Source organism: Abramis brama (assembly GCF_963993115.1).
Source record: "Abramis brama genome assembly, chromosome: 24".
Lineage (NCBI taxonomy): Eukaryota > Metazoa > Chordata > Actinopteri > Cypriniformes > Leuciscidae > Abramis > Abramis brama.
The window spans coordinates 19,226,441-19,250,314 of NC_139986.1; the positions used below are offsets into that span (position 1 = coordinate 19,226,441).

Below are 23,874 nucleotides of genomic sequence, written 5' to 3' on the forward strand. Positions count from 1 at the left end.
CTGACTTACGGTTCCGCAACTGATTCCAGTGCGCGTGGAATAAAACGTCATTTGTCTATCCAAATGATTCATTTGAAGCAACAAAATGTACTCTAACAAATACAATGCGACTGAGCATTGATTCTTCCATAGGCTATAACGTGGACAACTGGGGCGTCGTAATGGACTGAACGTGACAAATTGCGTTCAAAACACTAACGCAACAATTCGACAATGTGCACAAGAAAATCTAAAATGAGATTATGGCTCAGGCAACACATCTGATTGAGTTTTATATAATGCACCGATGAATGTAATATCAGTAGATATGTAGGCTATATACATTAGACACAACGGGTTGGCACTTCAACGGTACAAAAGCTTGATGTTTTTGTTGATAGGTCTATTGCAATTTTAAATTTGCAACTGTGTGTGTGTATGTGTGTGTGCGTGCGAGGGGCAGAGCGAAAGAGAGAGAGATTTAACTCATTATAATGCATAGCGACCTGCCCTCTTTTGAAAAAAAGAGAAAAACGCAGCCATGCTTTGCAGGGGCTCCAGCCCCTGACTCACTACAAGATAGGGCAAGTCGCTTAGCGGAGGCATCCAACTACACATCGACAGAAACCTCGGGAATACAATTAAGTTTCTTTATATTGCATTATATTGCGAAAACAGCCTCGTGAAAAATGAATGGATATGAATGCAAGGAAAACCAACGACCTCCTGCTGAGGCTGTGGAGCGAGCGAGCGAGCGCGTAAGTGTGGAATAGCTATAGGATACATATGTGGGATTACGAATACAAAATAAAGCAACACATGCATAAAGAGAAGGCTAAACGTGTCTGATATTAGACCAAATGTAGCTAATTGTTTGCATTTGCTCGCGATCGGCATCATCAGAATAACGGGGAAGCTTTTTCCCACGTTGCACTTGCTATTGTTTTTACAGCGCAATGGATAAAACGCATGCAAAATACAACCACGCGAATGCTTCTAACGGTTTATTAATCGTTTATAGCAAACGATAACTGTTTTTTTTTCACGCAAAACGCACGAGGACTCGTTACGTGTTGGTTTCGCTTTGTTTGTACCCGCTTGATTCCCACAGACAATAGATTAATGGACGCTGGGTCAACTAGGTCATATTTTACTGCTCATTATGAGAGTACAAACACTGATAAATCAGAAGCGCGTGGGCTTAAGACCAGGATCGAGAAACATGCACGAATTATAATGCAATGCACAAACATTTTTGATCAAAAATGGCGTTTCCCTTTGTTTCTCGATTCCATTCATTCGACCATCATATGCAAAAAAATCAGCTTAAAGCTGTTAGCTACTAATGACTGAAAGAAAACTGCGTGTCATTGAACATAAAAACACGAAATAGAACATTAAAACTAAGCAGTAGTCCCATGGACTAAATATGTTAGGACGGCTGTTGAAGTCTCTTGGTATGGATGGCAATGGCGTTCTTTAATTGTCAATGTTTTTGATTATTGAATCTGTATTCTTTTGGTATCATAATTTCCTATTCCCATGAACATACACCACTGACATACAGTATCCTTGCAAATTAAAAACAGCACACAGTAGGTTTTTGAGAGGTCTATTGACACTGATGTAAACAGAATGCGGATTACTGCGCATACAAACTCGACTTTGAGATTATTCTCAGGCTGTTTGCTGCACCAGGGCTGAGGAATATGATCAGAGAAAATTATCTGCAAGTTCGTTAATGACAGGTTCTTTTTTAATGTATGCATATAGAAAGATTGGACACGGTGCAGCAAACTGTACCTGTATCTGAGCGAGTAAGACAAGCCTTTGCATTTCTCTAAAGTAATCTTATCTCAGTCTACATACACGAATACAGCGTTCAGAAATCCGTATAAGGAATTCTGCACAGAAAATGCTGATGATGGCAAACTTAAAAATTTCAATAGCTAATTCTTTTCCCTCTTAGTTCTATAGGCCTATACGCTGATCGATTGACAATGATGACAGGCGTCTTGTAAGCAGAGGAAGGCTAAAGGAGGAGTAATTATTAAAGGGAAACAAAAAGCGCGGTTATGTCAGAGCAAACGTGCGCTCCTTTTACTCTCAAGGACATAAGGAGACGGTCAGGACGTTGGTCGCAAACATCTGTTTGCCCAGTGACGTCACCACCCCCAAGCAATCCTCTTCTGCTAAAAGCAGATGCCTTATTTGTTTGGCTGGAGAGCCATTAATCCTTAAGTCAGTCGGTATGGGGAAAAGACTGGACAGAGAGAGACCGGTACCGTTTAACAGCACGGACATTGGGAATATTCAGCCCATCTTCAGTCCCAGAAGGAGCTGTGGGAAGTACGTTGCTTTTGTCGCTTGTTCCTTGCGAATGGAATACAGTTATGCGTCTTTTTCGAACGCATTTTGGATGCATCTTTTCTCGAACATGCGTATTAGCTTAACGCGACGTTTTCCTGGAATATATCTGAATTCTTTTTGCCGTATTCGAGGGTTGAGTATTTTGTTTCACATTTAACTGGAAGCCTATCATGTGTCTAATATGTATTTTTTGTGTTTTCTTCTTGTAGGTGTTTGAGTACGTACGGACGTGGTCGAAGCCCCTGAAGGTTTTTTCCCCCTTTTTCTCAGAGGTCCTTTCAAGCAGATCAAATGGTCAACCCCCCCATGTTCCCTCTTTGTCCCAGACTGGCTGTCATTTTGATACCAGCTACAAAAAATAACGAAGGCCTTATCCCTTTGCTGTCATCATTTCATGGCCGTATTTCATCATATGGTGGTTAAGTAATCCTTTTGAGCATTCGCTTCGCTTTTATCAGATCTGTGCTGTTTAAACAGTTAACTGAATGGTTTCAGTAGCACAGAACATCACTGAGATGGGGGTTTGAAAACCATTAATTTAATAGTGAATCCGCCGTAGTAGGCTACTCAAGTCATACGCGCCGGGACACTAAAACCAGAGGCTGAGGAATGACTGAATAAACGAAGGATTTCATGGTAATCCAGCTGCTTTGCGATGGTTACAATGATGGAGAGGGTTTGTAGCATATTTTAGACAGGCTTTGCGTGATTTGAGACTCTGGCTCTCCGTGTTCACAGCGGACCTTGATTTAATGTCTTACAATTAAGGCACGCGGTGAATGCCAAGAGCGGAGCCTTCCGCCAGCAGCAGGCCAAAAAAACTGCAAATTCTACCTGAACTTTTCATTTGATTAAATTGCATTTTACCAATAAAAGCTGGTTTTGATAGTTCTGGTCTGTGTGTTGTGGATATTGTGCTAAATAATTGCTAAAGTATGTGAGTACTGCAATCTGTAAAAGTATAAAAAGGGAAACTAAGCGATACGCTGCGGCTTGAAGGTGAGGCGCTGTCCATTGCGCGTGGTGCTGAATTTCTCTGTGACGAAAAACCGCATCACAGCTAAGCGATAAAAGGAAAAAACTAACAACTAACCATATGCACACGTGCAAGCGAGTGTGTTTGAGTGTCAAAAGACAGCTGATATTTTTAAAATCATAAAACAGCATTAATTGTATCAGTAATTTGCAAAAGAGATCACGATATTGTTGTTTTATGAATCTGAAATGATATAAACCAAACATGTATTAACCCAACTGGTCACGTTGTTTTGTATTTTACACCACAAATATTCTTGAGACCCTGAGATGAGTATTTTACCAACCTTCACTTGAGAATCTTAAGAGAGTGGCATTAAAAGCAATATGTCCACAAATGTATCTTTGTTGAAAGAAAAGGTGGGAACGGCCTGCTTAGAGTTGATTTTCACCTACAGTAATCTTCAATCCAATTGAATGATCCCTAAGGAGATGTCGACCCCTAACGGCTAAAACCGTAGTGTCTTACAAGACGAGAGAAGAGAAATAGCTACTTAAAGAGACAGTTCATCAAAAAGGACGATTCTGTCATAATTCGCTCATCTTCATGTCGTTCCAAACCTGCATGACATTCTTTCTTTTGCAGAACACAAAAGACATTTTGATGAATGCTAGTAACAAAACAGTTTGGGTAACTATATGGGAAAAAACATAGTAAATAATGACAGAATTTTTCTTTTTGGGTGAACTAACCCTTTAAGACAAGCATACAAATCTACTCAAATGATGCTGCGTTAAGACTAAATATGAGGATCTGAAATAAACCATGAAGTGGTGGTGTAATTATTGTTATTATTTCACTCTAATGCTAAAACTCTGTAAGACAATTACTTTATACATTAATAAATGTAAAAATATATTGTCGCTGTCGTGCAGAAACCGTCCTTTATCCTTTTTTTTCTTTATAAATCATTACTATTTTTTACCCTTTACCTCTGTCTGTGGGTTTTTGCAAATATTTAACCAATGAAAAGTATTAAAAAGAGCTTGTGACTAAACCTCATGACTCATTGGATCATCAAACTGTCGGCGAAACATCATAACTCCACCCATGAAGTGCCGCACGCAGCTTGGACCGTCTCTGCTTGTTTGCAATGCAAAGGTAAATAAAGAACTGGTTGTTTGAACAAGTTCAACATTTTCTTTCCTCAAGAAACACCATATCCATATACATAAAGGCTATAATGTTTTATGTAGGCCTATTTGAGAGCGAAGAAGAGTGTCTAGTCTAGCATTTGCAGTCGAGCCTGTACTGTCTTAAATAGCCTGCGTGCAGCACTTTGTATTTAATAACAAAAACAAATAAATAAAAGAGAGAATAAATAACCTGCACAGGGTTCAAGGACAATTAAATAAGTCGTACTAAAGGAGCAAGGCATCATACTGCTGCCCCAGCAGTTACATAACACACGGCGACAGAACATTTCAAGATGTTGGCGGAATTAAATATGTTTATATCCACATCGAATTCCATGGCCCTTTGCTACAAAAACGTAGGTGTAATAAAACGCAGTTTTCCTAACAACGTGGCTTACCTGGTAAATGTACGCTACATAACTTGCATTAAATAAGCGTAGACGCTCAATGCAGAACAGTAATGCATCACATAAACTGCCATCATTATTCAGATCACGCGCGAGCCTTGACATATCAGCACGCGCGGCCACAATTGCGCGAGGACAGCTACTCTCGCATCAGAAGTATGCAGTAATTGGTATGAAGTGACCACTTTGAAATGATAAAATTGCTACTCACTAAAAAAATAACATGTCTCGGTTCTTTGTGTTGCTATGCAACCAGTGTTTGTTAAAAGAACGAAAAGATCAGAACATAATATGGCGCAAGAGGAGAGTTGAAATGGCATGTATAGAGCAACTCTGCCACCTGCAGGAACAACAGGATTTAACGGCGCATTTAAATCATTACTTGCATGTAAACACAATCATTCGTGGAGTCGAGCATCTAAGCCGTTGCTAAGTGATGTATAATAGGCTAATACTTATTAAACGACAGACAGGCCGAGGGTGAGTGAGATAAAACAAACAGAGGATCAGAAAAAGAGACTGAATTAAATACTAGCGGTATGCTATCTGAATATTGCCCCTATATTATTTATGGTAGCCTAAGTGATGGTTTAAAAGAGTAGTAGGCCTACACTACATCGTTGTCGCATGAGATCGCGTTGCATGTTTAATAAGTTGCGTTCGTGTATCATTTTGGAAATAATTATAATAGGTCCATATGTGCCTATGTGTTGGCTAAAAAAAATCCAATTTTGTAAAGAAAAAAATGGTTTACGTTCGGCGGTCCTAAATACAGAGTTTAGAAGGAGATGGAAAATACTTCCGGTTCATCCATCACACTGGAAACTGTGTATTGCTCATCAATACTGCAGCAACAGTACCACATGTGGACAGCGCCTGAATTTCTCTTTGCAGATATCTTACTGCATCACTGGTAACAGATAAAAGTGAATAACGAACAACTAACCATATGCAAATGTGCACGCGCGTGTGTTTTAGTGGCAAAAGACAACTTTAAAATCATAAAACATATAGCCTATAAAAGAATAGAGATCCCGATATTGATGTTTTGTACATCTGAAATGTGAAATTATAAACCAAACATGTAAGCTACTCACCCAAGTTTTATTTTTTTAATTTTTTTTTTTGGTTTGTATTAGTCACAAATGTAATATTTGTCATGAATAGCCTATTACATGTTTGGTGAGTCTGTCCGAATGTTTAATAATAAGCGGAGTCTGAGACCATGTGGCACAGGCCAGTAATTGGAATTTGATCTGTTTTGTTAAGTAAAAAAAGAAAGAAAAAAAAAGTATAATCTAGACATAACTTAACCTAAATGTAATTTATGTACAAAAAAAAATGTAAAGAGTTTATAGGAACAGCTGAACATCACTACTGAGACCTACAAAAGATGCCTATTGCTGACAAATAAGTGAGACCACCTAAAAAAAATACGAGTGAGCGCAAAATTCATTATGGCCACGTGAGGGAGACTCTCGCTCACAAATGTGTCCTCTTTCTTTTTAGAAGCATTGTCCCAAAAGTTCGCACACTACCATTGTCTGCCACTGTGATGCAAAGTAGCCTATACAAACGGGCCAAGTGAAGATAAACTTTATTAAGTAGGCCTGCCTACCCTGTAAGAGTAGCCTATACTCCCAAATGCAAAATTACGATTATCCAAATAGTTGCTGCTCTGTGTGTTTATTTAATGCTGCAGATGGAAATTTCTAAGAGTATTAGAATTTTTTTTCATATAATCCAAGGGGTTTATTTAATATAGTGAATTCTTCGTTTAGATAAAAATAGTGAAGTGAGTTACGACAACATGTTTTTACATTGCTTTAACTCATCAAAATAAATTATGCAATTTACAACTTTTTTTTATGTTATACCAGATTCAAATCATTTTTTAAAGTCAGTTTAATGTAATTTAAGTTGAAATTACTTAACATCCAAGTTGATTGTACTTAAAAATGTAAGGCAGCTACTTTTTTCCCCCCAGTGTTGTTACCAGGACACTTGATCTAAATATGTGCCCCCTTTTTATTATTTGCATTAGAAATTAGGCCCACACACTCACTGTCCCTCCACCAGCCTATGAAAAAGACTGCAGCATCCAGGAAACAAAAAAACATTAACATTAAAACATAAAGCAAAGCTCAAGCGGTTTGAATACAGTTGTTCATTGGGTGTACACAGATAGGAATGAAGGAGCTGTGGTGCTTTTGTAAAGCTGTGAGAAACCCGTTTGGATTGTTTGTTACCGTTTTAATCCCATTAATTAAAACGTTAACCTGATTGGGTAGCGCGCGCTCAATCCCGATAGGCGAATCTTCTTCACATTAATAGCCCAACTTCAGATAATGATGTAAAAGACTCCCCCTTCTGCTGCTGATGCTGATCGCTGCCGAGATCTACAAAGTGTGTCTCAACACGATAAACGCAGTGTAGAGCACTTTAGGAGGAGCTACTGCCTCTACACCTCACTTGACAAGTGGAGCAGCCGTCAACATCAACTCCACTTCATAGAGTAGAAACTTAAGGAGAGGACAGTGGCTGAGTGAAGCCCCACCATCGCGTCCGACTTTCTGGAGACTATGGACAGGAGATTAAACTTGGGTGGAGACATTTTTCACAAAACTCTCAGCGCAGTGTCGAGCAAAAAGATGGACTCGTTTCGACCGGCTGCGGGTATTGATCTTGGTTCCCGCGACAGCCAGTCGCCCATCAGCTGTTTCGACCAGACCGACCCAGACCCGGTGCAGCCCGGGGGGCGAGCGGGCACGCTGGGTCTGCCGACCGGATCTTTGTGTGTGAAGTACGGCGAGAGCGCAAACAGAACTTCGACCGCGGAGAGCAGCGGCGGCGAACAGAGCCAGGACGATGACAGTGACGACCGATGCGAGATGATGCTCATGGCGGACGGGAGAACGATGGTGCCCGGCGCAAAGTCAGAGGGAGGTAAGAAAAACAAAGAGCAGAAAACTCTGAGACTAAACATCAACGCCCGGGAGAGACGGAGAATGCACGATCTGAACGATGCGCTCGATGAGCTGCGCGCGGTCATCCCTTACGCGCACAGTCCGTCTGTACGGAAACTCTCCAAAATTGCCACCTTGCTCTTAGCCAAAAATTACATCCTCATGCAGGCACAGGCGCTGGAGGAGATGAGACGGCTGGTTGCGTATCTCAACCAAGGCCAGGCTATCTCTGCAGCCTCGCTGCCCGCGACCACAGCTCTCGCAGCACCGGGTTTGAGCGCATACGAGCAGCCGACTGGTTACCCGTTCCCCGCAGGAGTTGGAGCATCCTCCTGTCCGGACAAATGTGCCCTTTTCAACAACGTCACCTCCAGCCTCTGTAAGCAATGCACTGACAAGCCTTAAACTCTGCAGCGGTACTGACTCTGGTAGAAGCACATGCGCAACGTTTGACTCTGAAAAAAAAAAAAAAAAAAGAGAGACTGATGTTTTCCAGCAGTTTTACAATGAGCTCAATATAGAAGAATGCTAAAAACTTTTCTTACAACTTCATTCCAAGAAAAACTGATTGTGTACATACGGTATAGCCTATACTTTAAGTGCTGGTGAGAGTGGGATAAAATCCAAACTAAAAGTCTATGTCTGTTGATGAAGAATGAACAGTTAATTAACGTGGACCCTTCAGAATGACGTGCATCACTGACCTGACAACATGCAACCACGTTTTACCTTGTTTATGATGCCAAACGTTTCAAGGTTTTTAAACTCTAACTTGCAATAATACGTATTCTTGCTACTTTGAATTTATGTTATGTAAATGTTTGCTTTCAAGTGCATCCGTGTTTTAAAAAGCAGCAGCTGGAAGGAGCGGCGTTTTTGGACTTTATTCCAAAGTAGCCTACGTGTTATTTCGGAAGCATAGTTGAGATTGTTCATTTTCAAAATTGTAATATAATATATTGTTAGTTTGGTGGAATCTTAAAAAGTTGTTTTGCTTTTTTCATTTCTCTAAATGGATGAAATCAAGTGGGTCTGCATGCCTGGTCTGATTAAGCATTGTCATAATTGCTGTAAATCTCGCCGATTTGGCTTTTTATAAACACACATGCAGTTTGACTAGGGACGTGGTGGTTTCAACTTGTTGTCAGGTCGAGGCAGGAAGCAATGTAGATATATTAGTTTCAATATGACCACTGAGGGCCATTTGTATGTGTTGATGTATTGGAAAGCTTTATTAAAATATTTTGATCCAACATATTATGCCTGGTTTATGTTGTGATGCCTCTGGTAGTAAAGTGATTCATGGCTCCTGTTGGCTCGAGAGATTACGATCAATAAGTCGCCGGGGAATATATATATATATTTTACGGAAGAGAGTTATTTGTGAAATGTTAAACTTCGGCATGTGACAGCAATAGTGTTATGATTCATTTAACGATTAAGAAGCAAGATGTTTAATATTTCTCTCACTAAATTAGCAGTGGTTTGTTGAACATGAGTGTTTTTAATTTTCTGCTCGTTTACATAAACGGGCGAAGCCCTGGGAAAAAAGACCAGACGTTATGGACAGCAATGCCCTTCGGCCAAAGGAGGATGTCTGTTAGTATTACAAGATAAAGCTTAGTCACCCCGATCATGATTATTAAAAAAAATCCGTGACGTTGTCTAATAATGTTAATTTGAAAACAACAGTGTATCAAAACTGTCGACTGCAATACCTACATTCCTTTTAATTAAGCACATCGTTAAGGTAATTAAACTCCTGGATGTGATTAAGGAACATAATTACGACACTGTTCACTGCCGTAATTGGGTGTCTTTAATCACAGGAAACAGTCATGAACATCAGTGTCAGTGTCATTATTTTGCATTGTTCTAGTTCTGGTGTCCACCACATCGAAAGAATTAGCCCCGTTCACACGATGCTGATATGAAATGCAACAGCAATTCCGTTTTCACTTAAAAACTTCACTTCTACAACAAACAATCACGTTAATCATTTAGCTTAAGATTTTTTCCTAAATTTAAATAAAGTTGAAGTTTCAAGAATGCTGAAGGCATAGATAAATTAAATTATGCATTTTAAAAACAGTATAGAACTACATGGGCTGTATATAAAATCACTAAATCACTAAAATTAATTATTTAGAATTAATTAGGCCTACTGAATAATTTTTACAATCAGAACAGCAAAGGATAAAAAGCTTATTAAGACTATAATTAATTAAAATATCATGAATCAATCACTAACACAATAATAATATCAATAATAATAAACGGGAAAGTGAGGCGAAAACGCTAAAGATCTAACATTGTTAACATTAAAGACAGTGAATTATATATTTTCCCTTAAAAATAAATGGGTTGATGCAGCGCCTGCACGTAAAATAAAAACAATTCGTTTATTTAACGATCTCACATGTATGTAGACCGATGTAGCCTATAAGATAAACGTTACAGAGAACCTCGATTTCTCTATCGAAAGGAAGTTTTAATTTGTCTTGTCGCTGGACATTTTTAAGAGATCTTTGTGGGGGAAGATGAAACATCTAATCTTCAATCCAATCATCAGAAAAGTGAGACTTTTTGGGGTGTCAATGACAGAACTGTTTCTTGCGAACACTTTTAACAATTACAAAATGTTTTCACGCACCCCATATAACTCGTTTAGTTCAGCACCAGGGACAGCACCATCACTAGCAGCATCACATCACAACCTTCTCTAGTGAACTACGTCACCGGAAATACCTTTTCAGATAACAAAAAGTACTATAATAAAAGGAAAGGATTGTTAGTGCCATTTAAAAGTTTTTTTTTTAAACCAGATTTTCTCTCAGTTTTATATGGGACGACCTGGTAACCCTGCCCAGCCACCGTTTAATGAGACAAAATCATCCATAATTTAAAAAGCCAAGACCTTACTAATTTTACACATTAGCCAATTACAATAATCACATACAATTGGATTCGAGGTAGGGGGAAACGGTGCGTTTTTCTAAACCAGTGAAATTTTTAATGGATCACAAAACATCCCAAAAACATGGATTCAATGACTAGCTTGCATAATAAAATTCAGAGTCAGATGGGGAAAAAAGGCATGGCTAACCCTTATAGCATGCAATTACTGAAAATTAAAAAATACTATAAAACAATCAAAACACACAAAAAGTTACCCAGTCATATTGCTCAACCACAAAACAGAAGGGGCGTATAAAACATCCTAACTCTCTCTAATGTTTCAACTCCGTATATTAGCCATTTGGAAAGCACTAGTATTATGGTATTGCTCTGTCTCCTCTAATTCTCTGCACAGCACAGATGTGGAGACACATGCAGGAGTCGTTAATCAGGGCCAGCAGTAATCAGCCATCACAAAGCCTTGCCTGGATAAATACTGTCAGCAATTACTGTGTGGAGTCAACTACTTTCAGGACCCCATTTACATGATTTCCATCATGTTCACCAACTTTTTATTCACCAGTTCCACATACCTTAACAGGCAGCATCAGCGCGAGACAATAACGAGAGTGCATTAATTATAGATTGCACTGGGATGCATTATTTAATACAGCGATTAGCTTACGACAAAGGGTTTAATTCAAAAGAACTAGGATGGGATCCATCAAAAGAAGTCTGAACTCTCTTAAGAGGCAGTGCTATCACACAGATCCTCGAGTTTAATCAGTGAGCATCACTGTAGGATTGAGCTTGTACTGCTCAAACTCACATAAACTCAAAACCAATGAGGCAACTAAGAGATAACCACCTAGTGACACAAAATCAAAGCAGTGTTTGTATTCATGAACCTAATAACGCTTAACCTGTCTTTACAATGTCTGCATTGGAGCTTCAGAGGTCATGAATAAAAGTGAAAGATAAGAAAGGCGGCTTTTCATAAACCATAAAATATCCAATTTACCATATCAAGAGCTACCAGGGCAGCTATTTGTTATATAGATGTGATGTTTGCTGGGGGTGATAAACAAGGATATACAAAGTATACATAAGAGTACCCTGTCAGACCCTCTTCATATCAGCATCAGGCTCACAGCCTAGGAATTGAATCATCTCTCTGTTCTTGTACCAACTAAAAGAAGAAATATGCTGTGCATGCGACAGTAGCCCAATGTCACGCGCTGTAATTTACACTTGGCTGTGGGAGAGCTGTGCAAATGATGTTGTTAAATTAAAGGAACAGAGAGCGAAATTCCTAGTGTTAAGGTTAATTGCTCTTCACGTGAAATATGTAATGCTCGAAGTCATTTTGTCAATGTTAAGTTGCACTGGCATGATTCATTTGCAGGTTAAAAAGATTGAAAAGTTAAACACTACTTGCTCTCTCTAAACATTTATACACAGTAGGCAGACGTTTGGTAACTTGTCTTGTGAAAATAACTGGAGAAATGGTGAGCCTAAATCACACACACACACACACACACACACACACACACAGGTCAGAAGTTTGGAATAATTAAGGTTTGTTTTTGAAAGAAGTCTCTTGCTCACCAACGCTTCATTTATTTATTAAAAAATACAGTAAAAACAATAATATTGTCAAATCTTACTACAATTTAATTAATTGATTGCAGTCATTACTCAACTCTTCAGTGTCACTTGATCCTTCAGAAATAACTTTAATATACTGATTTGGTGAACAATTTTTATCAATTATTATTGGTGCTCGGTTAATAATAATGTTTCTTATTATTATACATTTTGAAAACAGTTGTGCTGCTTAATAGTTTATTTGAATATTGTTAATAACAAGAAATGAGGATCATGAAAGAAAGGATCATGTGACCCTGAAGATTGTAGTAATGGCTTCTAAAAAAAATCAGCTTTGCCATCACAGGAATAAATGTCACTTTCATATATTTATATTGAAATAGAACAGTTCTTTTAAATTGTATTATGTATAGACAGAATTTATATTGAATTTAGGTCCTGTTTAACAAGTATGCATCTTAATATGCATTCATGTATTTGGTCTAGACTTCAATCTCTTGATCTTCATGTATGTTTATGTGCTGTAATTATGCCAGATGTGTCAGGGAAAGTATTGGAAATCTTTTAAGAATCATGGTCTAGATCTGTCACTGGTGATTACGAGCTATTCTTTAAAACAGGAATTACTGAATTACATTTGTTGAGTATTGTCTATTGTCTGGATGAATGAGATTAATGGAGAGTTTTAAGATCTTAATCCCTTTCCAACACTGTCCTTTTCTTTAAATAATGATGTTCTTGGAGTTGTTTTCGGATTACATCTTTGCTCAGACAGGGTTCTAATTCACAGTGCTGCTAGTAGTGACAGATTAGTATTGCACAAGAGGTCAAAGGTAACGGACCAGCTGCACCAATAACCACGGTCTCGTTAGGCTTCCAGGCAGAATGTTTCAATTTGCGACAAACCCAGTGTTTGGTTCAGCCCAATTAGAGACAGTTTGGGGGTTATGGCACAGAAAATGTGTCATTTGTTTTCAATATACCTAATTAAAAGCAGTCCGGATATAAGCAACACGTATCTGAAAAGTAAAAAAAAAAAAAAGTACAAATACTTTGGCATCAGAGTTTCATTACATCACATAATCACCATATGTGTCCGGAACAGAAAAAAATGACAAAGTGTGATCACAGTCTGATTCTTGCCATATCAAATGACTCATTATAAAATGATTCATTTTTACCTCTGTAAATGGCACATGAATATTAATGTGTATATTCAAAGGTACACTAAATAGAGCAGCACCTGTTCAGGACGATCACAACGTGCACATCGAAGGGATACGGTTATGCTCAACACTTGTGACCATCATATACTTTGAAATACAAACTTGTGGCTGTGGGGGAAGGCCTAAAATGCCAGCGGGACAACATCATTACCAGGGGAGTCAGAGAAACATCCACAGCCCTGCTCTCTCGCTCCATGAGGCAGTTCTGCCCAAGTGAGGCAGGCCAGGCATCCAGCATCAGCCATATGAGGCACAGAGCGGACATATGGAGTTAAAGCAAGCCCCCTGCTGACTGTGGTTCAGGATTAATGTAGACATTCATGTTCTACATTACGCATGCCGTTTATGTAAGGCTTTGTGTTCCTAATGAGAAGGGAATTAATTGTTCTGCAGCCTATTGATATTTTTCCTGGCTTTTTCATAAGTGAGGACTATGTTTCTTGGTTGAGATCTGTCATTTGAATTGATCCACCTTAATTCGTTAAAATAATGAAAGAAATTTGGGGTAGAAATTAAAACTCGTGTTCTGTTTGAAAGATTGAAAACTTGACCTCTTATTTGTAAATTGTTTTTATGTTACTGTAACCTAATCAAAACCAATTTGACAGATATTATTGATGTTCTAACATGTTCTGTATCTACACAAACTAGGCATGTTATTCTCATAAATGTGACTTTTCTATTACAGTAACATTGCTAGAATAAACAAATAAATAAAAAGGTTATTTTAACCTCTTGAAGCTGTCTGTTTATATTTTTTTAATATGCAAATGAACACCTAAACATTGACAAAATTATTTCTAGCAATAATTTGAAGAGCAACTAACCCCAACATTACACACACACACACACACACACACACACACATTGTGTGTGTGTGTGTGTGTTTTAAAATGTCTTTTAAGATGTTTTAAAACATCAAATACAAAAAAATGACTAAAAATACTATAAAACAGAGTATTCAAATAGACAAATGGTATTTTTTTGCGATAACAACAGGATTCTGGGGTCTCTTAGTTGCAGACCAGAACATGAAAGTTTCATTTCTACTGTTTGGAGATACATTCAAACTCTGAATCAACTCAAATCTTTAAAACTCTTTTATCGAATCAACTGTTAATTTATTTAACATACAGTAAACAAATTTTAATGCAGGTGCTGAAAAACAAACCTGTTAATCAAGATGTCAACTGATCAGTCTGCCAAATAAGATAATAATCTGTTGCAAGATAACATGAATGAATGCTACAACAGGAACTAACAAGGAGGGGTGCGTGCGGGACACAATGAATGAGCAGCTGGGGATTCATTTTAGTGTAACACTCATGGACATTACGCTTCTCATCATCTCACAGCCTCATTATCAAACATGTGACTGAAATTCTCATCAGTGCGTTAGTAAAGGAAAATCCTCTAATGAACACTTCGCTGTGTATTCGCATCCACGAACGCCACATGGACTAAACACCGGGTTACCACACACACTACATACACACACGTGCGGAATAACTACAAGCCAAGTGTCCTTGGCTTCCTAGTGGCCTTCACCTTGCACTCCAGACACAGTGAATTTTATGGCTAATTTCCGGCAATTTCTCCAGGCAGTTTCAGTGGAAATTCCTGCAGGAATAATGTGCATAATTTGCATGAATCATTCTGATAGAATGCATATCAGCATGTAGACCCTCCCCCGTCTGGCAGCACGGCACTTAGTTTGTAATCAAAGCTGACTTCTCTCCACAGAATCCGAAGGTCTGACCACAAAAGCCTTAGCCTCATCTGCTTAATAATCTGTAGCAGCCACCAATAAATCCACAAAAGACATGTAATGGAATATGATGTATAGATAGGCCTACACTGATATGGCCGATACGATAACGATGGCCGATACAATACGATACAAAATGTTTTTATATTTTGGAGCAGATAATCAATATAATAGTCCAGATACGGTATATGTGCTTCAAATGACATCAAGCATCATTTAGAGTGACAAAAATGTTTCTAATTTTAAAACCAGTGCAGCTGCAGAACACATTTTTTCTTTTCTTACAACCATTTAACAAATGTATAGGCATATGCGGGATATTATCGTTGACTAAATCTATATATATATATATATATATATATAATAAAAAAAATCTTGTTAATTGAAATAAAATAACCTTTAACTGAAATAATATTTAAAAAAACTTCTCATTTTTGTTTATTTTAACTTGATGTACTAAAACTGAAATACAAATTCAGAAAACCTTTATAGATACATTTTAAATAATAATACAATAAATAACAAAAACACAAAACAAAATGACTAAAACTTGAAAATTACAATCAAGTCAGATAATATAAAATAACTAATAAAATAACTAATTCAATTATCAGAAAACAGTAGTAAAAACTTATGAAGCAAAATAATGAACTGTCCAACTTTCTTTTTCAACTTAAAAAAAGAAAAGAAAATGGAAATATAACTTCCACAAACACAAGAAAGAATTAATGAATTTAAATTATTCATTATTATTATACATTTTATGAATGAATCAATGTATTTAATTGTTATGCAGTTTTTTTTAATTTATTTACAATTTGTTTAAATAATTTATATAACTTAATAAATTATGATTAATTAATCATATTAATATACTTAATAAAATACACATTAATATTTAATTAAACATTTTATTTGATTTATCTAATCTACGTAGGCCTATTTAACATATATTTTACCAACACTGCCAAGATTTTTTTTTTTAAGTCACCGATATGACTGCAAATACACTGTGTATACCCAAATGTGCACGAGGTATATGTGCCACCCTGCCAGTGCACAAAAGAAGACATTCAGCATCAGGATATTTCATTTGTGGGCTTTACGGCAATTGCTTAGCCTTTTGCCTCTTCATACATTTGTCAGAAGAGATGGGATCGTGGTTAGTTTACCAGCGACTGTGTCATGATCCAATGTGACGTCCTGTAAGCCCATGCACATTCTCCTGGATCGCCTTTCTTACTATAATCAGCAGAGGTTAGATGTGCATTATGGGTAAAGATGTGAAAAATATATATATATAAAATAAGTAATGACACAGAGAAAGCCATCAGAGGACAGCAAAACAATAAGCATTTGTTTGGTGGCACGATGAATTGGCACAACACATGTGCCCTTCCAGATCCAGTGCCGTAATGAAGGTGACAATTGGACAGTCATCTGCTAGGTGGATCTTAATCATAATAATCTAGGCCAGGGAGCACAGACCTTCATAACAAAGCTCCGAATGACATGTCTGCACACGACCTCCTCTCCGGGGGGTGGGGTGGTCCCTCAGTTAACACAGGTTTTCGGAAAGCCAGACGTTAATTAGTAAATGATGGCAGTCACATTAGCCCCAGCCAAAGTAGATTCAATCATTTTGAATGGCTTGCTTCCTAAACGTAGCAGTTTTGTAACGACAACGCAGCTCATGTGTACAAAAATGGTTGCTTTTACATTAACGGTAGTGCATGTATGAACAAACTAAAGCGTATTTGTGTGCGAGAGGACGAGAGTAACTAAGGAGGTTTTCCACTAAGCACCAGGAGATGGAGTGAATGACCCAGCGCAGTGAAGCAGCATCTGTTTCTGTGCATGTGCTGAGCAAACAAGGCAATTTAGGGCATGTCAAGGGATCAGCCATAAACACAGTCCCTCCCCTCCCTCTGAGTGCACAATTTATTCAGTCAAACACCAATAAATCCATAAATGACATATAATGAAATGTGATGTAGATAAATGCATTGATACGGATGATACAATAACCGATAATTATTGAATTCGGAAGCTGTTAATCAGTACAAAAGTCTAGCCCCGGTTTCACAGACAAGGCTTAAGCTAGTCCCAGACTAAAATTCATGTTTGAGCTGTTTCAACTGAAAGCAACTTGCACTGGCATATCTTAAAATATGTCAGTGCCATTGTTTTGTCTCAAGATGCACACCAGTAATGTTTTTTTTTTCTAAGGCATGTTTATAAAATATATTTAAATGTCCTAATTGAACTAAGGCCTAATCCTGGCTTAATCTAAGCCCTGTCTGTGAAACCAGGCCAAGATCTTCTAGCTTCTAGCTTCAAATGACATCAAGCATCATGTAGAGTGAAACTGCAGAACAGTCTTTGCAGGGTTATTATTGTTAACTAAAAACTAAAACCATATAATTTTTCTTCTTTTGTTAACTAGATATGAAATTAAATTAAATGAAATAGAAACTTAAACTTTTGGCAACACTTTAGATTAGGGAAGACATAATATTCACCAATAACTAGGAGTTTTCCCTCAATAAACTCCTAATTAAAGTTAGGAATTTGTTTTATAAACACTTTTGTGTTATAGGCCTGGTTGAAACTCTCTTCACATCCTGATAGCAATCATTAATATAAGTGGTCTAAATATTAAAACATGTATCTTCTATGGAAGTCACAGGACCAAAAATGGTGCATTTGGTCCGAATGCAATGATATGATGTCCTACCTGCCTGTCAACATAGTATATCCATTCCTTTGCGCACCCTGTTCGCGCAGACATCACACGTCATGCTGCCTTCACTCCATGTTGTAACTGTAAGTACGAGATGGAAACCCGTGAAGTTGGATTTATGCGTTTCTATGTCAACACTATCAATGGCGAAATGAATATGCAGCAGTCAGGCGGTACAACTAGAGCGCTGTAAGTTGTTTTCGTTCATTATTATTGTAATGGTATGTTCTTTAATACATGATGAGGCAATTTAACCGTCTCTGGTCTCGTGACGCTTTGCAAACGCTGCTGTGTGCGTTCATGTTAAAGGAGGCGTGGCTTTGGAGAAGCTCTGAAGGGTGGTTGGTATCTTTTGCTTTCCAAGCTAGCTTGCTATTGCTAACATGTTTGAAATTGCCTACCTTACATTAGTTAACACAAAATAACAAAGAACAATACTTCTACAGCATTTATTAATCTTAGTTTGTGTTCATTTCTATATGTAACGTGACTAATATATTTTGTACTAATACAAAATTGTTATTTGTTATCATTAGTGTAAATGCATTGTTGACTAACATGAACAAACAACGAATGATTGTATTTTTATGAACTAACATTAACAAAGCTTCATAAATGCTGTAAAAATGTATTATGTTAACTAATACATGTCAAGAAATGAGACCATATTGTATTACCATAAAAATGCACAACACTTCACAAGTCACTGAAGTGAGACGACACTTAATCTGGCTGTGTTAACAGCATCTTAAAACTATTGACACCCACATGCTAACAATTATTCTGCTGGGTAAGGGATGATGGATGATGGCTGGTATTCCAGATGTCCGTGTGCTTCCTGATTCACAACATGTTATGATAAATCTAAGCCGGAAGGCATCAAGCAGTTTATTTACTGTGTTATTGATTACTATCAGTGGTCCTAGTGGTGGTCTTGTTGTACTGGTCTATCTAAAGAGAGAATGACCATTTATCAAGGTTCTCAGTGAGAACTAAATACACAATCTGCCAAGGATTTTGCTGTCTAGGGAATCTGCACTGCCCAACACTGATGCCTTTTTCAGTATCGGACCAGCTGTCCTGCCATTCACATGATCGCTAGCATGAACACTAGAAGCATTCAGTACCATAATCAAAACATTTTTCGTTCCCCAAAGAACCGTTCAGTTAACAGTTCTTAAAATAACCATTTAGTTCTTCACACCTTAATGTAAAGAAAATTTTTAATAATCCAAAGAATATTTTCCACTACAAAGAACCTTTTATGCAATGGAAAGGTTCCATGGGTGTGAAAGGTTCTTCATGGAATAAATAACCTTTATTTTTAAGAGTGTAGGCTGAACTGTTATGGTTTATTTGCAAAATTCAGTATTAGACCTAATATCAAAACATATCTCTTTGTCATAATGTGCACGTGAGCAGTTCCCTTGTGCTCAGAGGACTAAATGTGCTGTAATGAGTCTGGGAGCATGGCCCGGCAACTTAACATAACACACAGCCAAACTGACACCCTATCAGAAGACCCGTCAGTCCCCGTTATATATGGCACAGCGCAGCATAGACCACAGCCTGATCTTTAGTTTGCATCGTGCTGCATGGGGATGTATCACCAAAAGGGATGTAAATTTAAAATGCTGGTCATTTATGCACAGTAAAATCTGAAAATGTACACAACAGAAACCACACAAATTTAGACACAGTTGCAGAATTTATATTTGCAGGCATGCAAGCAAAACTTCAACTGAGATTGATGCATTTTGACTGTATGCCTTCAGGGCAGAGCCAGCGCCACAGTTTTCATGTAGCAGAATACATGATAACATGACAAAACTTGTCTGATACTCCTGTAAGTTTAATCAGAACAGCTCCACTTACCTTCTTTAACCTGGCTATAATCTTGATTTATGAAAGATTTGAAACCACAATAGCTTGATATGTGTATGCAGGGGGTTCATACTTTGAAAGATTTTGTTTTGTAAAATATATAAAAAATGTATTAAAAGAGTGAATAAATAATAATAATAATAACAATATAAAATGTACAAATATAATATTATATAATATACCATCTATTATTAGGCCAATAATAAAATTAATTCAATAATAATAATAAATAATACAATTAAGTTCACGTTCTCTGATGTTGATTAATGGTCACATGACATGCAGATAAACAAATAAAATATTTCATCTTTTTTAGTAAGTGTTTTATTTTGACTGTTTTCATTGTAAAATTTATTTATTTATTTAGCTTTTAATTAAACTCACGAACCCCCTGCAGTTCCATCAGGAACCCCAATCAGAGAAACACTGACGTAATGTAATGTTTAATGCACTTCATGTTGTTGACAACAAAAAATGGAATATATTTTCTTTCTCTTAGTTTTTTTTTATTGCAAAATGGTACAAGATTGTCCTATTCAAATTAATCTAATTAATGAGTTAGGTCAAAAGTAATATAAAAGTAATCAAAAAGTAATGAGATGATACTATCTTAAATGTGTAATGTAATTAATTACATTAACGTTGTCATGCAATTTGGAATCAGTAACCGACAATTTGTAAGCAATCTACCCAGTACTGGTATAAATATGAAATTTAAGTTAAAATGAAATATCATAAAATATAAGAATTTCTGTTCATTTTAATTCAGCCATCTTCAAATTCCAATTGTAATACTGCATTCTGTTTGCTACCTCAATTCAAATTCAGGAACTAAATTGGGAATTTAAAATGCATTGTCAATTCAATTCTGGGTGGTGCACAACCCTAGTATCCAGAGTTAATGTTAACACATTTGATAAAGGCCGGGGGTACTTGAGCCAAATAAGTTGGCAAACTACTTTAGTACTACAAGACAGGTCGAATGGATAATGTAATCTAAGACACCCATTTCTATTACACAAATCAACATCGATAAGGAGAAAGAAAAGAGGACATCGAAAATTAACACCTGTTATTAGACTGATTGGATGTGAGGTGTAGCTAATTAAAAAATGCACGGGTGTCCATCCAGACAAGGATCAGTCAATGCTAATGAGGACCAATAGGTTTGTGTGCTGTAATTTGCAGCTTAATGAGTCTGGTTTCAATGTAAAGTTTGACAGAGCGGAGGCTCCAGAAACGGAGGACAGTAATCACAGCCATCACTGTAATCTTTTTCATTATGCCAATTAAGAGTCATGTTTTACAGCCTCAGCAAAAATCCAGACCTACCACAAAGTGGAGCGAATTTCAATTATCCTAAAGGCTTTTTTTTGCACAATAAAAACATTTTATTATTAGTCAATTAGCAGGAATAGTTAATCCTTCAAGGTCACCCACCCTTGTCCTGTCTTATGAGCGGTCTCTTGTGAAGCACCCAGAGCTGTATATTTTAATGGATGAGCTCTCTGTCTGCTTGCCTCATGTTAATGTTTATCACTGAAGAGGTTTAGCTCACTATTGAGTCGTTCGGCTGTGATTTGCTCCGAGGCGTAGTGCAATGAATCAAGGCTTATCTGAACACTTAAGCTTGTCAATAGAGTGACATGGACATTTTGCGTAGAGGACTTCTGTCTGATTAGGGCTTTTCACACTTGAAATTGTTAGCCCTGGGCCATTCTAAACCATGGGTAAACAAAATTCTAGGTTATCTTTTTTCACGTTTCACACTGCTCATAATTATACCCAGGGTTAACAATTAATCTTGGGTATTTATAAACTGACAGCGTCACTGATTGGATAAACGGAGCATGTGGCCCTTTTACATAAAAGCTCTAGCATTGTGCATCCTTGTATTGTTGAATGTACGATCAAGTTTATACTGAATGGACTTTTCGGATTAAAAAGGTAAGAATGAAAGGGTCTCTTCTTCATCACCATGGGTTTCATAGCACGGGTAACCCTGCTTCTAAATTACAAGTGTGTAACGTTCCTTTACCTGTGCTTAAAAGCGGGGTTTAGAATGACAACAACCCGGGCTTAAGCGCTGTGTGAAAAGCACTATTGAAGCATTACAAAAGTCTGAGACATTGTACTTTAACTGATTTTATTCCCAGTTTAACCACAACACTGTAAAAAAGTTCCTGCCTTATTTTAAGTACAATCAACTTGGATATTTAAGTCATTTAAACTTAAATCACATTAAACTGACTTAAATAAACAAGTTGAATCTTGTATAATTTATACAAATATTTGAAAATTGCTTAACTTATTTTTTAAGATTTTAAGCAATGTAAAAACATGTTGTCATAACTTATTGATCATATAATTTTTTTTTAGTTGATATCATTCCCAGGAATTTAAATAAATATAAAAATGAACATTTGAGGTGTAAGATGACAAGCTAAGAAAATAAAGTAGACCTGAAGCTGTAAGATTGTATTTAATAAAAATAAATATAAAATATTAAGCCTATCATACTGATACTGTATTCCAAAAGATCTATAAAAAAAGATAGTAAGACAGAGGAATACAAAAGAGACATGACTAATGTGTAAAGCAAAATGAGAGGTGTCATCATTTATTCACAGGGTGATAGTTATTAGCAAATTAGTCCTCCTGTCAGATACACCTCATTCATTTACACAGGATGTTTATCATTATAATTAAGATGTAATTTATCATCAGTAATGAGCCAGATTAAAAATAAAGCATGCTGAATGCTCAACATGAGTGCTCTCTAATGCTGGTTTTAAATTATGTTTCAACAACCTATTATCTGAATATATAAATAAAAGTTGCATATCTCAATCAGTGTGTTTGCATGCATTAACCTAAAAACCGTTCAGCTATTTAAGGAGTGTAGTCAGACATGATTAGGCTAAATAAAATATAACAATTCATTGAGAAACTAATGACTGTGTCTAAAGTCATGCATATTTTAGATTAAATAACTCTGCCAATATGATATTTGCATATGGAATTTATCTAGAAGACAGAGCCTTACTTTTAGTTTCTGAATAGACATCAGAGCCTTGACACAAGGCTTGAATTTAATCATTAATTATCAGCATACTGCTGGTTAATATAAAACCTCAGTACAGATACTATATAATAATTATATATACTCATTTACTTTTTGCATTTTATGTAAAAAAGTAAACAGGTATGTCTAAATAAAGTAAATTATAAATTATAGATAATATACTATAAATTAGTATAAAGTAAGTTTTTAACAGATTTACAGCCGTAAATGTACATGCACATTTTTACATTTAAGTAAACAAATATGTAAAAAGTAAACTCTAAAAAGTAAATCTATATCTTATTTAATTGTATACTAATTTACTTTTTTGCTTATTTACCTGTGTAAAAATTGACTTGCATAAATGTATTATCTATATAAGTATACAATGTAAAAAAGTAATGAGTATGTGTAAATAAGATCTAAAAAAGCATATACTTTACAAAACACCACTGCAACATTTTCAAAATATAAACATACAACATTTTCTTACACTGTAAAAAAATATTTTAAAAAAATGCATTTTAATTTTGTGCATGATCAATACATCAAAATAAGTTTTTAACTTTTTATACAACTTTTTTTAATAAGTTATACAAGATTCAACTAGTTTTTTTTAAGTCAGTTTAATGTAATTTAACTTGAAATGACAACATTCAAGTTGACTGTACTTAATTTAAGACGGAAACTTTTTTTACAGTGAAGAACATGCAAAATAATTTGCATGCTTACATCATAAAGTAATCTGTTTATGATGAAATTTATCAATTGCACCTTGTTGTTAAACAT

The 23,874-nt window shown here is 36.5% G+C and overlaps 1 protein-coding gene and 1 long non-coding RNA gene across 2 annotated transcripts; both read left to right on the forward strand.

Moving 5' to 3' along the window:
* The first annotated feature begins 551 nt into the window (after positions 1–551).
* LOC311075363 lies at positions 552–3,239 on the forward strand. The gene is made up of 2 exons (XR_014604478.1): positions 552–737; positions 2,559–3,239. It is a non-coding gene; the product is annotated as an uncharacterized lncRNA (long non-coding RNA).
* A 4,124-nt stretch (positions 3,240–7,363) lies between these two features.
* bhlhe22 (basic helix-loop-helix family, member e22) lies at positions 7,364–9,147 on the forward strand. Its single transcript, XM_084102709.1, has one exon. It carries the CDS (start codon positions 7,511–7,513, stop codon positions 8,297–8,299), a length of 789 nt encoding a protein of 262 aa, XP_083958835.1. The 5' UTR covers positions 7,364–7,510; the 3' UTR covers positions 8,300–9,147.
* The last annotated feature ends 14,727 nt before the right edge of the window (positions 9,148–23,874 follow it).

Bases quoted from the DNA above. Each gene is read 5' to 3' on its own strand.
- bhlhe22 (XM_084102709.1), top strand. From the start codon at position 7,511: ATGGACAGGAGATTAAACTTGGGTGGAGACATTTTTCACAAAACTCTC.